At 40.6% G+C, this 13,155-nt stretch overlaps 1 protein-coding gene across 2 annotated transcripts in view; it reads right to left on the bottom strand.

Moving 5' to 3' along the window:
* Positions 1–13,155, bottom strand: part of ADGRA3 (adhesion G protein-coupled receptor A3) — a 133,613-nt gene that overhangs the window by 60,853 nt on the left and 59,605 nt on the right. For both annotated transcript variants that reach the window (XM_002745946.6, XM_035293955.3), the window contains one exon: positions 533–604. In XM_002745946.6, the coding sequence (XP_002745992.4) occupies positions 533–604 (72 nt within the window). The remainder of the gene's footprint in view (positions 1–532; positions 605–13,155) is intronic.

Raw genomic sequence — 13,155 nt, 5'->3', positions numbered from 1 at the left:
AACAGTCCGGAAAAAAAAAATCAACCAATTCTAAAGCTCTGTGTAAATCAGAACTTAAACTGATTTCATAAAGTAGGCATTCTAAATAAACATCCCTAGAAACATCAGTAATAAGCTGTAAATTTGATTTTAAGTGAGGGGCGGGAGGGTGGGTTTACAGGATAAAATTTAATTCCTAAAGCACAAAATATTCTTACAAATTCTTCATAGGGATATTTTATACTTTGGAAATTTAATTAGTCCAACAATACAACATTTTATAATTTGAAATAAAGTTAAAAAGAAACAATTACCAGTTTATTTACTCTAAATATAGAGTGATAACAGTATCCTAAGCAGAAAATGGCTGTCCTAGTCTAAACTACATTATTCAGGCTTCCTGTGTGTTTTTCTATGTGAATACCAGCTCTCAAGTGAGATTCTAACTTTTGAAAATTGACAATATTGTCCTCACAAGGTCTCTGAAACCATATAATAAATGTTTTTAATTTTCAAAAAGATGTGAAAATCAAAAGAGAAAATTCTTACTTACAAAGACCGTAATGAGCCAAGATAATCAAAAGTTCCTTGAGATAATGAAGAAAACAAATTCCCCGACAGGTTTCTGAAAAACAGACAATAATTCCACTTTTTAAATATATAAGTATCTATCATTTTATCCTATTTCCTATTTTCTAAAGCATCCTACATTCATTAAATAATGTTATAAAGAAGTCATAAAAGTTATTTTAATGCTTATAAAGAGAGAGCAATTAGCAAATACTTCCTCCAAGGTTAAAGAAGAAAATTATTCTTCACCTTATACAAAGTAATAAATACAATTATTAAAAAACATATTAATGCTAGATAAAAAATTTTCTGTCACATACCAGCTGAACCTAAAAGATACGTTTCTGAATTCCCACTAGAATTACTCTAGGTGTTCATTCTCATCTAATTTAAGAAAACAGGCCGGGCGCTGTGGCTCAAGCCTGTAATCCCAGCACTTTGGGAGGCCGAGGCAGGTGGATCACGAGGTCAAGAGATCGAGACCATCCTGACCAACATGGTGAAACCCCGTCTCTACTAAAAATACAAAAATTAGCTGGGCGTGGTGGCGTTTACCTGTAGTCCCAGTTACTCAGGAGGCTGAGGCAGGAGAATTGCCTGAACCCAGAAGGCAGAGGTTGCAGTGAGCCGAGATCGTGCCACTGCACTCCAGCCTGGCACCTGGCGACAAAGTAAGACTCTGTCTCAAAAAAAAAAAAAAAAAAAAAAAGGAAAGCAGCAAATAAAAATGTAAAAACAAATAGAAAATAACAAATAATTAAAACTTTAAAAAATGGCAAAAGGAAAAGGATGGCCTCAATGATCAGCAGCAGGAGCATACTGTGCATGACAGAAAAACATGAGGAGTGAGGAATGAGTTCAGGGCTTAAAATGAGAAATAACACGTTACTCTTGGGCAAATCACTTCTCTAGTTTTTCCTTGTGTTTGAGGACTTCAATACATAACCTGAGCCTTACAGCGTTTTGAATAAATGGAATTCAGAAACCCCTATTCTACAATTTGAGTTGTTTGTTACACATAAAATGATTTGACCGAAGTATTTCTTCCGTGGACTATGAGCTCTGGAGCTGGAGGAGGAGGGCCTGTTTATGCAGGCACTTCTGACAGCCAGTAACATGCTGCAGTATAAATGGTGCTCAGTATTTGCTGATGGCTCAGGATGTACACCTCACCTTCAGGGAACTTCTAATGCTAAGAGGAGACTGAGAGCTCTGGAAAAATGGCATATGCTCAACCACCACAGGACCTGTTCTATGCCTGTTGTGGGATCGAGAACAGACAGAATTTAGACCTAGAGTTCTAGAAATGAGATGGTGGGGTGGAACACAGCAGAGGATGGGATAGAAATCCCATGACCTACAACGTCTTCTCTGGAATCTGGTCTGAATCCTTCATATGTGGGAGAGAGTAACCATCAGGCAGATGGATTTCCAAGTGGAGACAGAGAAAAGACCAGATCAGGGAGAGGTCAGCTGTTCCAGGGACACCTGTAGCAACACGTTACTGGATGCGAAGACCTGATACCTCACCATAGCCAACACTTTACAAATTAATACACAATGACCTTCAAGAAGAACAACACTGCATTGGTTTTTATATATGTGTCATAATTTTTTTGTAGTAACAAGGCTGAATTCAAGGACTCTCATAGAAGTACCTAGGAACTTAAACAGAAATGAGTATTTATTTGAAAATTGAAAGAAGGAAAGGGATGTCTTTTTTCCTTTTTTTTCTTTTTTTTTTTTGGCCTATCAGAGCAGATACCAATTGTGAATTGTGAGAAAGATATGTTCATGGAAGTATAAATCACGTTAACACTTTAAGGAAGTAAAAAAGATAAAAAACATTTTGGTCCGGCATGGTGGCTCACACCTATAATCTCAGCACTTAGGGAGGGGCGAAGTGGGCGGATCACCTGAGGTCAGGAGTTTGAGACCAGCTTGACTAACATGGTGAAACTCCATCCCTACTAAAACTACAAAATTAGCTGGACATAGCGGTGCGTGCCTAAAATCCCAGCTACTCTGGAGGCTGAGGCAGGAGAATCACTTCAACCTGGGAGGCAGAGGTTGCAGTGAGCCAGGATCATGCCACTGCACTCCAGCCTGGGCAACAGAGTAAGACTCCATCTCAAAAAAAAAAAAAATTTAAGGGCCAGGTGTGATGGCTCACACTTGTAATCCCAATACTTTGGGATGCCGAGGCAGATAACTGGAGGTCAGTCCAAGACCAGCCTGGCCAACATGATGAAACCTCCTCTCTACTAAAAATACAAAAATTAGCTGGGTGTGGTGGTAAGCGCCTATAATCCCAGCTACTTGGGAGGCTGAGACAGGAGAATTGCTTGAACCTGGGAGATGGAAGTTGTAGTGAGCCAAGATCAGACCACAGCACTCCAGCCCAGGCGACAGAGCAAGACTCCATCTCAAAAAAAAAAAAACAACTTTAAGAAAGTAACTTATATGAAATTACAATCAAGAATTGTGTATGTTTATAAAGCTATCTCATTTTGGTTACATGATTACTGGAATATGTTTAAAATCATGCAGGTTAGAAGACAAGACATGATAGGTAAAACTAAAGCACTGAAACAGGGCAATGGGTACACAGACATTCCTTATATTTACAATTGTCTCTTATTTTCTTTAAATGTTTGCAAGATTCCATAAGAGTAAATTGGAAATAAACATCTATCGTACAAATGAAGGACTTAACTATAAACAGAAGAACCGGGTCAGGTGCAGTGGCTCACACCTGTAATCCAGTACTTTGGGAGGTCAAGGCAGGCAGATTGCCTGAGGTCAGGAGTTTAAGATCAGCCTGGCCAACATGGTGAAACCCCGTCTCTACTTAAAATACAAAAATCAACCAGGTATGATGGTGTGCCTGTAGTCCCTGCTATTGGGAGGCTAAGGTGGGAGAACTCCTTGAACCTGGGAAGCGGAGGTTGCAGTGAACCAAGATGGTACCACTGTCCTCCAGCCTGGGTGTGACAAAGTAAAACTCATGTTTGCCAGAAAAAAGAAAAAAAAAAAGAATTGCATTTTACAGCAACTACTAGGTTCTTTTTTTTTTTTATTCTTTTTTTTGTTTTTTTTTTTAATTTTTTATTGCATTTTAGGTTTTGGGGTACATGAGCAGAACATGCAAGACAGTTGCGTAGGTACACACATGGCAGTGTGTTTTGCTTCCTTTCTCCCCTTCACCCACATTTGGCATTTCTCCCCAGGCTATCCCTCCCCACCTCCCCCTCCCACTGGCCCTCCCCTTTCCCCCCCAGTAGACCCCAGTGTTTAGTACTCCCCTCCCTGTGTCCACGTGTTCTCATTTTTAATCACCCGCCTATGAGTGAGAATATGTGGTGTTTCATTTTCTGTTCTTGTGTCAGTTTGCTGATGATGTTCTCCAGATTTATCCATGTCCCTACAAACGACACAAACTCATCATTTCTGATTGCTGCATAATATTCCATGGTGTATATGTGCCACATTTTTCCAATCCAGTCTATTATCAATGGGCATTTGGGTTGATTCCAGGTCTTTGCTATTGTAAACAGTGCTGCAATGATCATTCCTGTACATGTGTCCTTATAGTAGAACGATTTATAGTCCTTTGGATATATACCCAGTAATGGGATTGCTGGGTCAAATGGAATTTCTATTTCTAAGGCCTTGAGGAATCGCCACACTGTCTTTCACAATGGTTGAACTAATTTACACTCCCAACAGTGTAAAAGTGTTCCTTTTTCTCCACATCCTCTCCAGCATCTGTTGTCTCCAGATTTTTTAATGATCGCCATTCTAACTGGCGTGAGATGGTATCTCAATGTGGTTTTGATTTGCATCTCTCTGATGACCAGTGACGATGAGCATTTTTTCATATGACTGTTGGCCTCATATATGTCTTCTTTCGTAAAGTGTCTGTTCGTATCCTTTGCCCACTTTTGAATGGGCTTGTTTGTTTTTTTCCTGTAAATCTGTTTGAGTTCTTTGTAAATTCTGGATATCAGCCCTTTGTCAGATGGGTAAACTGCAAAAATTTTTTCCCATTCTGTTGGTTGCCAATTCACTCTAGTGACTGTTTCTTTTGCCGTGCAGAAGCTGTGGAGTTTCATTAGGTCCCATTGTCTATTTTGGCTTTTGTTGCCAATGCTTTTGGTGTTTTGGTCATGAAGTCCTTGCCTACTCCTATGTCCTGGATAGTTTTGCCTAGATTTCCTTCTAGGGTTTTTATTGTGCCAGGTCTTATGTTTAAGTCTTTAATCCATCTGGAGTTAATTTTAGTGTAAGGTGTCAGGAAGGGGTCCAGTTTCTGCTTTCTGCACATGGCTAGCCAGTTTTCCCAACACCATTTGTTAAACAGGGAATCCTTTCCCCATTGCTTGTTTTTGTCAGGTTTATCAAAGATTGTATAGTTGTAGATATGTTGTGTTGCCTCCGGTGCCTCTGTTTTGTTCCATTGGTCTCTATCTCTGTTTTGGTACCAGTACCATGCTGTTTTGATTACTGTAGCCTTGTAGTATAGTTTGAAATCCGGTAGTGTGATGCCCCCCGCTGTGTTCTTTTTGCTTAGAATTGACTTGGCTATGCGGGCTCTCTTTTGGTTCCATATGAAGTTCATGGTGGTTTTTTCCAGTTCTGTGAAGAAAGTCAATGGTAGCTTGATGGGGATAGCGTTGATTCTGTAAATTACTTTGGGCAGTATAGCCATTTTCACGATATTAATTCTTCCTAACCATGAACATGGAATATTTCTCCATCTGTTTGTGTCCTCTCTGATTTCGTTGAGCAGTGGTTTGTAGTTCTCCTTGAAGAGGTCCCTTACGTTCCTTGTGAGTGTATTCCAAGGTATTTTATTCTTTTTGTAGGAATTGTGAATGGCAGTTCGTTCTTGATTTGACTTCCTTTAAGTCTGTTATTGGTGTAGAGGAATGCTTGTGATTTTTGCACATTCATTTTATATCCTGAGACTTTGCTGAAGTTGTTTATCAGTTTCAGGAGTTTTTGGGCTGAGGCGATGGGGTCTTCTAGGTATACTATCATGTCGTCTGCAAATAGAGACAATTTGGCTTCCACCTTTCCTATTTGAATACCCTTTATTTCTTTTTCTTGCCTGATTGCTCTGGCTAGAACTTCCAGTACTATATTGAATAGGAGTGCTGAAAGAGGGCATCCTTGTCTAGGGCCGGATTTCAAAGGGAATGCTTCCAGTTTTTGCCCATTCAGTATGATATTGGCTGTTGGTTTGTCGTAAATAGCTTTTATTACTTTGAGATACGTTCCATCGATACCAAGTTTATTGAGGGTTTTTAGCATAAAGGGCTGTTGAATTTTGTCAAATGCCTTCTCTGCGTCAATTGAGATAATCATGTGGTTTTTGTTTTTGGTTCTGTTTATGTGGTGAATTACGTTTATAGACTTGCGTATGTTGAACCAGCCTTGCATCCCTGGGATGTATCCTACTTGATCATGATGAATAAGTTTTTTGATTTGCTGTTGCAATCGGCTTGCCAATATTTTATTGAAGATTTTTGCATCTATGTTCATCATGGATATTGGCCTGAAGTTTTCTTTTCTTGTTGGGTCTCTGCCGGGTTTTGGTATCAGGATGATGTTGGTCTCATAAAATGATTTGGGAAGGATTCCCTCTTTTTGGATTATTTGGAATAGTTTTAGAAGGAATGGTACCAGCTCCTCTTTGTGTGTCTGGTAGAATTCGGCTGTGAACCCGTCTGGACCTGGGCTTTTTTTGTGTGGTAGGCTCTTAATTGCTGCCTCGACTTCTGACCTTGTTATTGGTCTATTCATAGTTTCAGCTTCCTCCTGGTTTAGGCTTGGGAGGACACAGGAGTCCAGGAATTTATCCATTTCTTCCAGGTTTACTAGTTTATGTGCATAGAGTTGTTTGTAATATTCTCTGATGATGGTTTGAATTTCTGTGGAATCTGTGGTGATTTCCCCTTTATCATTTTTTATTGCATCTATTTGGTTGTTCTCTCTTTTCTTTTTAATCAATCTGGCTAGTGGTCTGTCTATTTTGTTGATCTTTTCAAAAAACCAGCTCTTGGATTTATTGATTTTTTTGAAGGGTTTTTCATGTCTCAATCTCCTTCAGTTCAGCTCTGATCTTAGTTATTTCTTGTCTTCTGCTGGGTTTTGAGTTTTTTTTGATCTTGCTCCTCTAGCTCTTTCAATTTTGACGATAGGGTGTCAATTTTGGATCTCTCCATTCTTCTCATATGGGCACTTATTGCTATATACTTTCCTCTAGAGACTGCTTTAAATGTGTCCCAGAGATTCTGGCATGTTGTGTCTTCGTTCTCATTGGTTTCGAAGAACTTCTTTATTTCTGCCTTCATTTCATTGTTTACCCAGTCAATATTCAAGAGCCAGTTTTCAGTTTCCATGAAGCTGTGCAGTTCTAGGTTGGTTTCTGAATTCTGAGTTCTAACTTGATTGCACTGTGGTCTGAGAGGCTGTTTGTTATGATTTCAGTTGTTTTGCATTTGCTGAGCAGTGCTTTACTTCCAATTATGTGGTCAATTTTAGAGTAGGTATGATGTGGTGCTGAGAAGAATGTGTATTCTGTGTATTTGGGGTGGAGAGTTCTGTAAATGTCTATCAGGTTTGCTTGCTCCAGGTCTGAGTTCAAGCCCTGAATATCCTTCTTGATTTTCTGTCTGGTTGATCTGTCTAATATTGACAGTGGAGTGTTAAAGTTTCCCACTATTATTGTGTGGGAGTCTAAGTCTCTTTGTAAGTCATTAAGAACTTGCCTTATGTATCTGGGTGCTCCTGCATTGGGCCCATATACGTTTAGGATTGTTAGCTCTTCTTGTTGTATCGATCCTTTTAGCATTATGTAATGGCCTTCTTTGTCTCTTTTGATCTTTGTTGCTTTAAAGTCTATTTTATCAGAGATGAGAATTGCAACTCCTGCTTTTTTTTGCTCTCCATTTGCTTGGTAAATCTTCCTCCATCCCTTTATTTTGAGCCTTTGTGTATCCTTGCATGTGAGTTGGGTTTCCTGGATACAGCACACTGATGGGTTTTGAATTTTTATCCAATTTGCCAGTCTGTGTCTTTTCATTGGTGCATTTAGTCCATTTACATTTAGGGTTAATATTGTTATGTGTGAATTTGATACTGCCATTTTGATGCTAAGTGGCTGTTTTGCCCTTTAGTTGTTGTAGACTCTTCATTATGTTGATGCTCTTTAGCATTTAGTGTGATTTTGGAATGGCTGGTGCTGGTTGTTCCTTTCTATGTGTAGTGCCTCTTTCAGGAGATCTTGTAAAGCAGGGCTGGTGGTGACAAAATCTCTGAGTACTTGCTTGTTCGCAAGGATTTTATTTTTCCTTCACTTCTGAAGCTCAGTTTGGCTGGATATGAAATTCTGGGTTGAAAGTTCTTTTCTTTAAGAATGTTGAATATTGGCCCCCACTCTCTTCTGGCTTGTAGTGTTTCTGCCGAGAGATCTGCTGTGAGTCTGATGGGCTTCCCTTTGTGGGTGACCCGACCTTTCTCTCTGGCTGCCCTTAGTATTTTCTCCTTTATTTCAACCTTGTTGAATCTGACGATTATGTGTCTTGGGGTTGCTCTTCTTGTGGAATATCTTTGTGGTGTTCTCTGTATTTCCTGCATTTGAGTGTTGGTCTGTCTTGCTAGGTGGGGGAAATTTTCCTGGATGATGTCCTGAAGAGTATTTTCCAGCTTGGATTCATTCTCTTCGTCCCCTTCTGGTACACCTATCAAACGTAGGTTAGGTCTTTTCACATAGTCCCACATTTCTTGGAGACTTTGTTCATTCCTTTTTGCGCTTTTTTCTCTGATCTTGGTTTCTCATTTTATTTCATTGAGTTCATCTTTGACTTCTGATATTCTTTCTTCTGCTTGGTCAATTCGGCTATTGAAACTTGTGCATGCTTCGCAAAGTTCTCGTATTGTGTTTTTCAGCTCCTTTAATTCATTCATAGTCCTCTCTAAGTTATCCATTCTTGTTATCATTTCCTCAAATCTTTTTTTCATATTTTTCAAGGTTCTTAGTTTCTTTGCATTGATTTAATACATGTTCTTTTAGCTCACAAAAGTTTCTCATTATCCACCTTCTGAAGTCTAATTCCGTCATTTCATCACAGTCATTCTCCGTCCAGCTTTGTTCCCTTGCTGGTGAGGAGTTTTGGTCCTTTCTAGGAGGCGAGGTATTCTGGTTTCAGGTGTTTTCCTCCTTTTTGCGCTGGTTTCTTCCCATCTTTGTGGATTTATCCACTTGTCGTCTGCGTAGTTGCTGACTGTTCGATTGGGTCTCTGAGTGGACACCCAGATTATTGATGATGAAGTATTTCTGTTACTTGGTTTTCCTTCTACCAGTCTAGCCCCTTTGCTGTACGACTGCTGATGTCCACTCCAGGCCCTGCTTGTCTGGGGTGCACCTATAGCAGCTGCGGAAAAGCAAGGGATGCTACCAGTTTCTTTTTCTGCTATCTTTGTCCCAGAATGATGCCTGCCAAATGTCAGTCTTTTGGATATAGAGGGGTCAGGGAGCTGCTTGAGGAGACAATCTGTACTTTGTAGGAGCTCAATGCTGAGCTGTGAGCTCTGTTGTTCATTCAGGGCTGATAGGCTGATATAAACCCTTTTTTCCTCAGATGCTCTGTCTGGGGGGGGGGGGGGTTGAGGCTTTCCTTGTGAGTGTCCACCTCGCTGTCCTGTCCAGCTAGGAGGCAGTCAAATCACTATTTGCCTGCCGAGGCTCCGCCCTGCTGGTGTGAGGTTCGCCCTGTTGCTGCAGGCTCTGCCCTTCTGCTGCGGTCTCCGCCCTGTTGCCAAGGTCTCCACCCTGTTGCCACGGGCTACGTCCTGTAGCGGAGTCTCTCTGTTGTACCGGGTTGCTTCGGCAACGGCAGGCTACGTCAGTAATGGTCGTGTACCTCAGTGCGGGCTGATTGCCTCGATAATGGTGAACGCCCCTCCCCCGTGGAGCTGCGCTTTAAGAAAACCTCCTCACCGGGAGGGTTTGGAATCGCCATTTTGTTTGTCACACTGCGCTAGCCCAGATGCTTTGTCCCTGGGATTTCCTGGGCTGGATCACTGCCCACGTCCCGTTCAGTCTCAAGTTCAGCCCTCCCAGGTCTCAGTTTGCCGGTTCAACAGGGCACCTGTAACAGTGCGCTTTTGTATGGAGCGCTGTGGAGTGCCTCTGCGCTCCAACGCAGGCCGGAGCCACACTGGCTGCCACCTACACCAGCCGAGACCTCTGCCTGGCGTCCCGCGTCTCTTTTATACCTGGGAATTTCCCCGTTCTGTGGGCAATTAAGATCCGTCTGGAAATGCGTCCCCGACTCACCTTCTCCGCGCATCCAGCGAGAGCTTCAATTCTGGGTTGTTCTCACAGCGCCATCTTGAGTCCTCCCCCCTTTTTTTATTCTTTTATTTATTTATTTTTTTGACACAGAGTCTCACTCTGTCACCCAGGCTGGATTATAATGGTGCACTCTCAGCTCACCGCAACCTCTGCCTCCCAGATTCAAGCAATTCTCCTGCCTCAGCCTCCCAGGTAGTTGGGATTACATGTGCACACCACCACACCCAGCTAATTTTTGTATTTTTAAGAAGAGACAGTGTTGCACCACGTTGGTCAGGCTGGTCTTGAACACCCGACCTTGTGATCTGCCCACCTTAGCCTCCCAAAGTGCTAGGATTTCAGGCGTGAGCCACCGTGCCCAGCTACCAATAAGTTCTAATATGCATATTATTAGATATCTCCCCTGGAAATCACAAAGGAAGGGATCACATTAGAGAAGGACATGCCATCCTCTCAGTAAATCCCAATGCAAAGTCATTTTTCCTTGAGTGTTGGAACAGACTGCTATTTGTATAGCTGAACACAAGTGAAGTAGCTGGCTTGGATTTGGGGACCATAAACAATGACACATTTAAAACATTACAATCATAGTCCAGCTCTGAGATGCTCACCAAATAAATACATAAATAAATAAAACTAAGAGGGAATTGAGAATAACAACAGCATAGTCACTGCTCCCATGTCAGAATAAGCTCACAGAAAGGAGTAGCAGTTGAGTTACCCGCCCACTCCTATCCTGTTTTCTTTCTTTTTTTGAGATAAGTCTCACTCTGTCGCCCAGGCTGGAGTGCAGTGGATGGAGTGTAGTGGCTCACTGCAACCTCCGCCTCCTGGCTTTAACTGATTCTCATGCCTCAGCTTCGGGAGCAGCTGAGACTACATGCACATGCCACTATGCCCAGCTAACTTTTATATTTTTAGTAGAGATGGAGTTTTATCATGTTGGCCAAGCTGGTCTCAAACTCCTGACCTCAAGTGATCCACTCGTCTTGGCCTACCAAAGTGCTGGGATTACAGGTGTGAGCCACTGTGCCTAGACATCATTGTTTTTTACTCTCAATTTGACTTTATTTACTTATGTTTTGCTAAACAGATATATTTGAATTCTTTAGAGTTGTATGTGTATATGATGCATCTTCTCTTATACAAGAGCCTTTATCAGGGCAGATTTGGTAAAAGAAAGGAAAATGCAATTCAATGCAATCTCCATCTACAGAGGAATGACTAAGTTATAGTCTGTTCTACATCTAGAATATTCCGTAGCCACTGACAAGCATGAACTAAATCAACATGTACTCTATTAAAAAGATGTTAATATGTTGGTAAATTATTTTTAAACTGAGTTGCCAAGTAGAGAGCATTTTTAGAGTCCTGTATTTGTGTCTATGCATTTCTGGGTATAACAGAAAAAAATGTGTGTGTGTGTGTGTGTGTACAACAGATCATTAATACAAGTTATCTCAGGATGATGTGATGAAGTGATGAAGGGAAATTTAATTTTTCATTCACATGATTTTATTACTCAATAACATCCACTTTTTTCTACATACAGTTCTTTATACACATACATATATATAAGTTGTATATGTATATTTATATACATAAATATGTACACATACAACACATTTTTATATAAAGGAAATTGTAAAGGGAAGTTCTTATAAACGTACCTATTTCTGATTAGGAAATACTAAAGGTATAATTCTTGAGGAAAAAATACAGGTATTAGCTTGATCATATAGATGATTTGAAAAGTTTTGGGTCTGTAGATCTCCTGACAATTTCTCTGGAAATTAACCTCCTAAGTAATTAACCTCCACAGGCTTCACAGATGTCCATTATCGGCTCCCCATTTGGTCTGCCAGCTTGTCCACTGTTACAGCAGGACAGAGTGAGAACCTTTATGACTATATTTCTCTGAGATTGTTCAAGAGAACTTCTCCATCAGCAAAGGCAGAGATCAATATATAGAATTAATCAATTTTATAACCCCACCCCACCCTTGTCTACTAAGGCCTCTGACACACTTAAAGAAAGCGTTGTTTTTTTTAAAAAAAAAATTCTTAACTTAGATTTTCAAAGCCAAGACTTCTTCTAAAATGATGAGAAATCTGGGCGAGAATGCCTAGGCTGTCCACCAAGGTCTCAACAACGTACTAAAGGACCTCAGATTCCAACTTCCTTGGCTAAGGGATCCATTCAGTTCGAGGCCCCCAACTGAAGAGCTACCAGAGGAAATAGCTGGGGACTATTTCCTAGATCTACTCTAGAATTACTTCTTTTTATATACCTTCTCTTTTGGGTGGGAAATAGTAAGAAGAAGATCTCTGATTCCTAATCTTAAAAAATGTACTGCATGCTCTATTCCTAATCAGATTCTCTTTTCCACACACTGGACTGAGAAAACACTATTCTCCACATCTGAAATCTGAGCTGTTACCAGCCTTCACAACCTACATATGGCCTGGCTCAAGAGCTCAAAAATCTGGGGACAGCAGCAGCCCATGCAAAACACTTAAAAGTTTCCTGATCCACATCTCTAGACCTATATCAACCCAAATTATGATCAGCAGTGTCACTGAAATATAGTGCTGAATGGTAAGTCGTTTCCTTAATTGCCGTGCTGTCTTTAAAAAGTATTTAAAAGATGTAAGCCAGGTATACTGCTGTATATGCCACACAGACTGTTCCATTTAGAAGATCCACAATAGGAATGACAGACAGTGGAGAATCACAAGCATGAGGGGGTGGGAGGAGGGTGGATGAGAAATTACTTAATGGGTATAATGTATGTTATTCAGGTGATAGATACCCTAAAAGCCCTGACGTGACCACCATGCAATCTATGCTTATAACAAAACCGTACTTGTACCCCAAAAGTCTATATAAAAATAAATCAAATTTAAAGCCACAAAAATCTATTACGTGAGCTATAAGATCCTCTCAATCAAATCTCAAAGTGGGAAGCTTGGGAATGTTATTTTTATGTTTTAATGTTTTACTTGGATGATGTTCATTGTGTTCCATGACGTATAAAGTCTCACAACAGGTATCAGATAATTGGTAAAAATGTAAAAGACAACCCAAGTTCTAGACCTTCCAAAAATTTTAATTATTGACAAAGGAGGCAACAAAAATACTAAGAAAATAGCAACCTGCCCTCACTCCTGTCCCACCAGCTCTTTTGCCTAAAGAACATTTGTTGATGTGGTGTCAAATCCCCAGGCCAAAGCTAGAAATCA

The sequence above is a fragment of the Callithrix jacchus genome, chromosome 3 (genome assembly GCF_049354715.1).
Source record: "Callithrix jacchus isolate 240 chromosome 3, calJac240_pri, whole genome shotgun sequence".
In the NCBI taxonomy this organism is placed as follows: domain Eukaryota; kingdom Metazoa; phylum Chordata; class Mammalia; order Primates; family Cebidae; genus Callithrix; species Callithrix jacchus.
Note: the sequence above shows the minus strand (reverse complement) of the source record. Positions and strands in the feature narration are given on the sequence as shown.